At 36.1% G+C, this 10,469-nt stretch overlaps 1 protein-coding gene across 1 annotated transcript; it reads right to left on the reverse strand.

The window, feature by feature from the left end:
- Positions 1–417: 417 nt before the first annotated feature.
- LOC126633221 (uncharacterized) lies at positions 418–1,256 on the reverse strand. The gene has a single exon (XM_050303794.1). It carries the CDS (start codon positions 1,165–1,167, stop codon positions 679–681), a length of 489 nt encoding a protein of 162 aa, XP_050159751.1. The 5' UTR covers positions 1,168–1,256; the 3' UTR covers positions 418–678.
- Positions 1,257–10,469: the final 9,213 nt, after the last annotated feature.

A 10,469-nucleotide genomic window follows, 5' to 3' on the forward strand; every position in this document is an offset into this window, starting at 1 on the left:
GACTCCGAGTGGTACTTGAACCACCTTGGTCCCGATATACATCCACCACTAATCATACGGCAACAAAAACATCACAATAACATAGAAATTTAGGGTTCTATTGCAAAGCTATGAATATAAACATTGATAAGGTACTCTTTATGGAGACGTAATTGATCATATGACAACATAAATATCCGCCTAACTAAGTTTTTTCGACGATATAGCGTTATAATATACAATCTTAATTAATGAATATCATGAACCTCATGCTGTTTGAATGTCATATATATGAGGCAGTTTAAGCGGGTCTTATACTATTAACTTCTTAATTTCTTAACAATGTTGAAACCTTAGGATGTACCATTATACATTATTTTTTACGATTTGAATTAGTAATCCAGAATTAAGAGCTAAATCCTAAATCCGAAGGCTAAATTTTCATGCTCTCATCTTTGTATATAATCGCATTATAATAGTAGATAATTAAACGTGCACAATAATTTACATGATAATTTAATTATAGGCTGGTATATATACAAAAATTAATAATAAAACTTTTGATCCTTTTTCCTCTGTGATCAGCTTTCTGATGCAAAATTGTGATCATAAGTCTGCTGCGTACATTCTAATCTCTCAAGAACAGAAAATATAACCACAAATATAAAATTAAAAAAAATAAATTCTGGCCTTCAAAGTTTAAAGTACCCTATTAGGCACCCTGATCTCTCTCACAGTCCTAGAGTGTACCAAACCTTCTTCTCTCCGCTTACTTATGGGACGAAGCAACTTCGTCCAAAACCGACTCTTCTTCTTCTCTTCACTGCTCAGCTCTCTCTTTCGTCTAGGAAAGTAATTCACCAGCGACCTACTTTTACTAAGAACATTACTTTCACCACTCAACAACCAAGTTATCGTCGAACCCTTTTGCTCGTAACCTGGTGCAGGAGACGAAGCAGAAGAACCCGAAGAAGACGAGTAATGCGAAGATAAAGAAGAAGTCGTAGAAGGAGAAGCGGAAAAAGTTCTACGCAAGTAGGGAACAGAATAAGTTGACAGCTTCTGAGCAACTCGTTCTAGCTTTTCCTTCAAGCACAAGGAGCAAACGCCCGGCGATTGTTGGTGTTTCGGGTGCTTCTTGCAGGCGATGTCGGACTTCTTTTTCGACGATCTTCTGAGCTTTTCCATTTGGTGATTGATTTGCAGTCGCAGTCTGGAGGTTTTTGTGTGGTATTTATCGAGGAATAAGTGATGCGAAATTGTGTTTTGGTGTGTTTCCACGTTAGTTCATGCGAGCTTCTTTGGGTTTTCTATAATACCTTTTCTGACGGGTTGTGGGGTTTGAAAAGTTGAAGATTGAAGACCAAGTGGACGGCTGTGATTGATGGGATAGGGCTCGTCCACTTGGGATTGGAGTCGGTTGCTGTGATGGTTGGAGGATAGATTTAAGTGTGGAAATGTCGACAGGGAAAAAAAGATAAAAAAGTACGAATTTTCCAAGCTTTCTGTGCGGGCGGCGTGGAAAGGAAAAAGTGTAGGCGTGGACGGGATCAAAATAAGCTACACGAAGTTTGGAACTTTAGATGCGAGGGAATGTATGAAAGTATTCTAATAGGACGTCGGTTTGTTTTGTTTTATTTAAAAGGAGAATTCTTGTTTACTTTTTCTTTTATCGAATAAAAAATACTTGCATTCTCTTCAACGAGATGAGCTCATTTTTCATGTAGATAAAATATTTTTATTGTACAAATTTCATATGATGCTTAAGAAATTGAATAGTATGATTATTGAGTTTATATACTGAATATACACTATTCAAAAATGATTTTTTTACGTTGAAATACTATTATTCACAAATTCCACCAAATATTACAAGTGTGGTAATCAAATTTCACCGGCTATAAAAGGGGATGCCGTGTGTATTGAAGCAAACTTGGTGCCCCTCATCACGTCTATCATGGTTAACTGATATTCGCTAAATGAACGGGATATTCTGGAGTTCAAATAGATCAGGTGTATTATGAAATATTTGGATGTGGTGTTGTCAAATCCGCCCACTATCTATTGCGATGATCAATCTGTTATAGCATTAAGTGATAATCTTGTGTTTGACTCAATAATCAAACATTTTGGCACAAACTACCATTTTGTTAGAAAAAAAGTTCAATGGTTAGACTTGCAAATTTTGTACAATCCTACTAATGATCAAACTGCAAATATCTTGACAGAGGGATTTCATAGCCCTACATTTGTAAAGGCACTGTTACAATCTCAAGCTTGGAAACTCCAGTTGAGATTGAAGAGGGATGTTGACTATTGTTGACCGTTCTATTCTTAAGTTTGTTACTTTGTTATAAAAGTAGCTGCTAAGTTTGTTAGTCTGGATATAATAGTAGCTAAGTTTCTCCATTTCGTATAGACAAGATCATTTATTGGAGCCACATTGGTCACATGACAAAATAATATACAATTAACAAATGAGAGTTTCCACCTTTTTAACAATACCAAGACTTTTTATGACAAAACCCAACACCTAACAATAATAATAGGAAAAATTAGTATCCATTCCCTAGTTATTAATGTTCATTGATTAAGACCTTATTAGTTTTCAAATTTTGTTTGAAGTCCCTAGCATTAATGTGATAATGAATTTACATGTTAATTACATAATTTTTTAAAATAAAAATTAGTAATTGATTTAGGGTTTTAATACTTACAGCTCTATTAAACTCCTAATTAATTTTCGATTCAAACATTTCAAAAAAAAAAATTAATAATAAATTAGAATAAGTTTGTACCCATTAGTTTTTTTTTTTTTTTACAAAAAGATTCTCAATTTTTTAATCTTAAATGTACCCCTTCATATAATTTTCAATTTTTTTAATCTTAAATGTATCATTCTTAAATATACCAATTTGTTATATGTAAAATGTACCCCTTTTAATATAAAATGTACCCAATTTTTCAATATAAAATCCATTCAATTTTTTAAATCTATTTTTAAAATTATATGGGTATATTCTTTTTCGTTGATTTGAGAATGTATCCATGTCAAGTTTAATTGAAGAAATTTACTAATATTATTAAGCCTAATATCTTTTTTTTTCCTGTGGTTTTTGAAGAAAGTACCCATGTTTTGGTACAATAAATTTTTTTGTTAATATGTATATGCACACAATATAATAGAGAGTATAATTTATAATTTATTATTTTTAATCCCACAAATTATGGATTTTATTTAAAATCTCATTAATATACACAAATACACATTTCAAATTTTTATTTTTAATTTAAAAACTATAGTAATTTACATTATTACATTAATGTCAGAGACTTCAATAAAAAACTAAAAATAGACAAAGTTTCAATCAATGAATATTGATAGTTAGGAACCGCATCCAAATGTCGCATAATAATATTGACAAAAAAAAAAAAGTAATTAAGTTGAAGCAATCTGATGCTCCTCGATCTTTCTCCTGCGCCTCAGCCAGTTAAAATGGAAATCTAACGTTTGGGGAAGGCAACAGTCTTGCAAATACAAGAAAAATACCATAATGTGTCGGTCATATCAAGCAACAAAACACGGAATGTGCCTCATGCTTTGAAGTTACAAAATTTGTATTAAACCTACTGCTGCATTGTGAACCTTGTAACTGAATCTTAGGGGACAATTTCGGTCTTCGAGGACTAAAACCTTTGTTCTTCATCATGGTGTAAGCACCTTAAACACCACAATAAGAAGACTTGCTCAACATCCTTTTGATTAAAAAGTGTGATATTCACACATCATTTTTTATCTCTCACACAACCTCTTAATTTTCGACCATTGGATCGAATGAGTTGAAGAAGATTAAATGATAGAAATGAATTAGGGATGTGTGAGAAGTAAAAATTGGTGTGAATATCACACCCCTTGATTAATCAGTCATGTCTATCATTTTTTTTGTATCTTTTCTTTGGTAGGATTCGGTATAGAATAGATTTCACCTTGAGTACGTTTTAAACTGTGAGATACATCTACTCTTTCATTATGTAAGCTCATTCAGTATCCAACTATTGTCAAAACTGCATCATGTTTTTACTTGGAGCGACGTGCACATTACGCACCAATCCATAGAAATCCTAAAAAATCCATGAAAATACTAAAATCCTAAGAAATCCATACAAAGCCATACAAAATTATAATAGAAATCCATATAAATATGTCAGAATCCATGTTGAATTGCAAGTCTATTAAAATCCTCTGAAATTTGTCACTTAAAAAAAAATCCATTAAAATCCCCTGAAATTCAAATTGACTATATGGTCTTAGACTTGAAATAGTTATAATATTTAAAAAGTGGGCCAAATACGACTTAGTACTACGGTCTAGTAGTATTCCTCTTCACTTGTAAGTGAAAGGTTTTATGTTCGATTCTCGCAAAAGGTAAATTTGAACCACATTATTGCTAGCCTATTATTGGCTTAGTCTACTCCCCCACCCCTTTAGTGAAGATAATATCATTTGTTCAAAAACAAAAGTGGGCCAAATAATATATAGGATAATACTTACATTCTCCCATAAGGGAATGCACATATTCTCCTATTTACGAATAATATATCTTGACCGAATAAAATCAACGGTCGGAACTGCTCGATTTATTAATTCTTTATTCAAAGACCAAACATATCAAATAAATGAATGATTCATCATGAATATATTACTTTATACCTACATCTTCTAGTTGTTCTATACATTTGAATAACTAAATAATCTCTAATTGAAATGATATTTTGTAAGTGTTCTTCAAATGAAGATTAATAAATTGAACTGTTCTAATTATAAAATTTGTACGACCAAGATACATTATTCGAAAAGAGGAATGAGATGATCCCCGATAAGGGAATGCAAGTATTATCCTAATATGTATGAATAATATGATTTGTTATATTCCTAAGTCCAAACTTGGAGTGGGAAGCATGTCCATGTGGGAACAGGCATCATATGTTGGTGAGGCATCAGCTTTTGGTCTAACAAAACTGTGAGAACGATATTTTATTAAGTAGCACGCGGAGAACCACGTCCTTGACAGTGGGACTGGATTCCTTCCAGCCAGGAAAATCCATACCCATTCCCATGCATTTAATTTCCTATTATGCTTATAGTCCTGTTTGGACTATAATCTCCTGTCCCAAGGTAATCTCTTTTAAAATGCAATAGCAAAAAAAAAGTAATCAGTGGTAAGAAAAAGGGATGTGATATCCACGCACCTTATTTTACTTCTTACACATCTTTTTAATTTTCGGCCGTCTGATCAGATGTATTGAAGAAGATCAACGAACATAAATTATCAAGGGCTGTGTGAGAAGTAAAATGAAGTGTGGATAGCACAACCCTAAGAAAAATTGACAGTTAGAAATGAAATAAGAAAGTATTATTTTTTCCCAACTGTCAGTTAATGGATAAAAAGTCAGATTACCCTGTAACCAAACTTCTAAAGACTAACCCCCCTCCACATCTGACATTTTTTGGTTGTTGCTCCATTTCTAAAATAAATTTAGAGCTACATATACAATCTCTCATCTCATGTGCAAATTATCAGGAAATTGTGTATTTGTCCTTAAAACTCACAGGTGGTCTCTGCAATTTTGGCAATTGAGTATCAAGTCTAATGTGCTATGGAAAACAACTCTGACTTGTTAATTTTTTGTAAGTTTGTAAACAAATGTAAAAGAAGGTTATGCATGTGTCAAACCATGGCATATACGTAAAAAGTATGTAATGAGCTGAAAGACATTTATGTGCATGTCGTAAAAGTTTATTTGTATTTGGTTTCAATATACTTGCTATTTATAAGTATAAGGCGAGTGTGTAATAACAAGGCGAGTGTATAATAAGAAGGCTAGTGTTTATAGTGAAAATTAAGCACCATGTGACCTTTCTCACCTGAGTTCTAGACTCCCAACTTATTTTCCCTTCACCCTAAGAACTAGACCTGACATTTTAGACCTAACACGTTAACTTGTTAAATTAGCATTTGGGTGAATGCTTAACGGCTCGGATCGTCAGCGGATTAACTCGTTAGTACCCGTTAATACACGTTAATTGATCACAAATATATTACTTTGTACCTACGTCATTGATTTGTTGTATACATTTGAATGATTAAATGATTCCCGATTGAAATAATTTTTGTAAGGGTGATTTTCAAATGACGATTAAGAAATTGAACAATTCTGATTATGTAATTGAACTATTTTGATTATAAAATTTGTACGATCAAAATAAGTTATTCGCAAGAAAATAATAAGCTCAACCCCGGGAATACAATTATTATCCTAATGTGTATGAACAATATGATTTGTTATATATTCCTAAGTCCTAACTTGGTGTGGGAACAGAAGCATGCCAATGTGAGAATTAAAGCCATAAAACAAGGTTGGGATGCTGCTGAGGCATCAGCTTTTGGTCTAACAAATCTGTGACAGTGATTTTTTATTAAATAGCATGCGCAGAACCAGCTCCTTGACAGTGGGACTGGATTTCTGCCAGCCAGGAAAATCCATACCCATTCCCATGCATTTAATATCATATCATGGTCAATCATCTTATTTAATTTCTAAGTTAAAAAAAGAAATTATTTAATTTCTTTTCAATAGTTTGGCCCACTTTTTTTTCTTTTCAAAATTTGGATTACTTAGTAATATGAAAAATTGACTGTTAGAATTTGAATTAAGAAAATACTATTTTTTCTCAATTGTCAATCTAATGGATAAAAAGTCAGATTACCTAGTAATCGAACTACTGAAGACAAACTCCCTCCTCTCATAAGTTTTTTTGGTTGTTGGTCCATTTCTAAAATAATGTGGGGTTAGATATACAGGTTCTCATCTCATGTGTGAATTATCAATAAACTTGTGTATTTGTCCTTCAAACTTTCAGGATCCTTGCAAATTGTGCAATTGAGTAGAGGGTCTAAATTGTTACGGAAAAAAACTAGACTCACTTTTTGTAACTCTGTAAATAAATAAAAAATAATAATGTTGTAGTTGTATGTGTCAAACTATAATGTGTATGTAAAAAGTATGTCATTAATCGAAATATGTGAGGAATGATATTGAATAAACAAGTGTTGATGTGGATGCCATAAAAGTTTCTATTTTACTTGCTCTAAGTTTAAGAGCAGCTCCACCCCTTTGGGAAATAATTGCTTAGGCAATTGGGCAATAGGCAGTTGGCTTTTGAGGTTTGATTTTTGTTTGTGTTTTGCTGCAGTTGAGTTGAAGAGTTGTGTTTTTAATAACCTACAGTCAATTATAAATCATGCTTTGATAGAAACCAACTGATTCAGCTGTAACTTCCCAACTTGAGGCCATTTGAAGAACACAATGATCAATTTATGTCTATGAGCCTTTGTTGAATCTTGTTTAGAATTTCAGGTTTCTTTTAGGAGATGATTCTCACACACCCATTTTTAGCCTCTCACATACCCTTATTTACTTTTGGCTATTTGTTGACCTTAAAAACTACCAAGCCTACGTGGTGCACAGACTGAGTAACTAATAAGCTAACTACGTCATTCGGTTGTGTGCGGAGCGTGCCAACTCATCTGTCGAACTCGGCCGAGGAGTAGAATGTGTTGATGTCGCGTTGGGCGCGCTGCTGACTTCTCGATCTTGCGGCTTTGGCCGAGGAAGGAACACGTCTTGGCCTTCAGGTTCTAGACCATGAAGACAAGGCTGCTAGTTCTGCAAAGTTCACAAATCGTCAGCGCCGGGTTCGGTCATGATGATTATATTCGTGAGAGCATAAGCACGCCGAACTGGCACCAGACTATATGGACATAAATACTCGAAAGAGATGTATGTCTTGATGGTAATTGTGGTTCGGCCATCAGAATGCCGAACTCTAAAGTGTACTTGTGAGTATCCAATCATAAAACAAATCGGCACTCAATGTGCCAAGCCTCGTAACCTGTAACACCTCACTTCACCGAGAAGGTTGATGAGATAACCTCTAGCAACAAGATCTTGAAAATCCTTATCGACCGAGACTTGGATAAATAACCAGTCGGCCTCGAAGCAGTACTGTTTATCTAAACTGAAGATACTCCTTGATCGGCTGATTATACGACTCCAATGTTGTTTATCCAAACTAAAGATGTCGTCGGTTACCTTCACAGTGTTGTTTATCCAAATTGAAGATGTGTTGGTGAGAAGAAAATGGAGAAGGATAAAATCTCAAAAGTTGTTGAGAAGTTTTCCGTAAGGCAATTTGTGTGTTGAATTGGAAGGCCTTGAATGATGCACTTCCTTTTCTATTTATAGCAGCAAAACCCCCTCATAACCGAACTAGAAATATACTCGGATTAGAACTCCTCAACCCAATCTAATTAGGTTTCGGCCAGTCCTAGCTCCAATAGGACTTTGAACCAAGCCCTATAACAAACCAGATACATCTCCTGATCCTAAGCACCTTCGACTTCAAGACTCTTTGTTCCATTAGGAATCGATTTCACCCTTTATCTAAACTAATCCTCTTCGAAACAAGATTCGGCTGACGCTAACTGGACGACCCATAAGAAAATTCTAGACAAATGCCATTGGGCTGAGAATAATCCCAGGCTTGGCCCAAAATAATATTTTGGACCCAAACATTACCCCTTCTCTTCTGAGGTCTTTAGCCTTCAAGTCTTGGCCGAGCCTTGACATTGAAAAAGCGAACAACCATTAGCACATTCCTAGTAACCTAGAGGATACTAAAAAGCCTCAAATACTTCATCTAGGCTCATTTATTAGACACGATTGCACGATTTTTATACTTGTCAGATTCCCTGCGATGTGCCAGTTCCTCAATCTAATTGTCCTTCTTTAATAATGACGTCCGAAGTGTGTAGGCACTGAAACGTCCGTTCGCCATTAAAGTCGTCAGTACACACAATCGTGCACCCTCAATCCACGAGCTTTTCTGCCTCTTCACCTGGATTTTCAAATATCTATTATGATTACAAAATTATCCGGTCGGATTTTCCCCTCATTTCTTTAAACTTAAACTGTTGATCTTCTTCCAAAATGTTTATAAATACCCAGCTTGTATTCACTTGACCTTTTACGTTTTCAAATCTCCAGAATTTCTTGCCATATGCTCTCAACCTAGAAAAGAAGCCAAACTTTGAAACCCAAAAAAACCTTCAACCTTCATCAATGGCTGCCAACACCTTCATCACCAAACTCACCAAAGAATGCAACAAATGCCGAGACTTCGTTGATCAGAATGCCATCAAAACCTTCCAATCCGAGGGTGAATCGAGCGCTGTCCACAAAACTTCGGGACCACTTTTCAAGGATGACGTCCCAGAAACCATCACTACGATGTTGCAGGCCCACTGCCTTGCACCCCCTTGACCTGGGCTGTTTGGGTTACCCGGATGGAGCCACACTTCGAGGGAGAATGGAAGACACTCGACATCTTTGATACTATTATGCTCTCGATCATTGAGATCATCATGGATCAAGAACTTTTAATGGCTGGCTTGAGCTTTTGGTGTTCGGCCACCAATACTATGGTCTTCCCTCTTAACTCTATTGGTCTGACCATGCTGAATGTCTCAACCATACTTGGCACTTCCCCATCCGATTTTTCAATTAATACTGCTCTTTCTCGGTATCAATTCGACCTGGACTTGAAGGCGGTCTTCAACGAACCTGTCGTCGAAACTTTGAAGAAAGACGGCCAGAAGCCATCGAGAGAAGACGTGCATAAGTTGCACAAAAACTTCTTCAACTACAGCACCCTGATCACCCACTTTGCTGGCTAAGAAAAGGAAACTCTTATGAAGGGAGAGCACGAGGCCTTCTTGTTCTACTGGTACAACAAATTCAACATTTGTACCAAGTATAACAAGTGCTTGGTCGAGAACATGCTGGTGGCCGAAGCCCTGGCCAGTGGTCATGTTTTGGCCCTCAGCCTAGCCATCCTTACCAACATTACTCAATGCCTGTCCGAAGCCTCTTCAAGGAAGATCGATCTGCACTAGAACGGCCCGCTCTGGGTATTCCAACTCTGGCTGTAGGTCTATTTTTATACGCTGAGGCTGGAGATCCTTAGCTTCAACTCATCTAAAGCAATGGGTCTTCAACTGGCCTCGCACCCCCTTCCCGCTCACTCGGCTGAAGACATATTCAAATATTTCTTCGGCCTTGAAGATTTATCTGAAGAAGAGTTTCTGGTCTATCGCTACCAGAAATATCCATCTTCTGTCAGGCTTTCTACCTCAGCGTAGGGATAAGCAGAGGAACCTGACCTTCAACAATCCTAGGGGTCATTTATCCTAGGTCGCGACCTTCCCTTTGGTTGCGATGCTCGACATGCCAGTTGGGAAGTATATCACCCTTACTTCGTGGCCCGTCAACTAGGCTACCTCCATGGCTATCCTCTGCAGCTTCTTAATTCTTGCTCACTCTTGAGCCGAGAACCCCTCTTCAAATTGAAGCGGGAATGCGAGGAGGCC

This window comes from Malus sylvestris, chromosome 8, assembly GCF_916048215.2.
Source record: "Malus sylvestris chromosome 8, drMalSylv7.2, whole genome shotgun sequence".
NCBI lineage: Eukaryota > Viridiplantae > Streptophyta > Magnoliopsida > Rosales > Rosaceae > Malus > Malus sylvestris.

Bases quoted from the DNA above. Each gene is read 5' to 3' on its own strand.
- LOC126633221 (XM_050303794.1), bottom strand. From the start codon at position 1,167: ATGGAAAAGCTCAGAAGATCGTCGAAAAAGAAGTCCGACATCGCCTGC.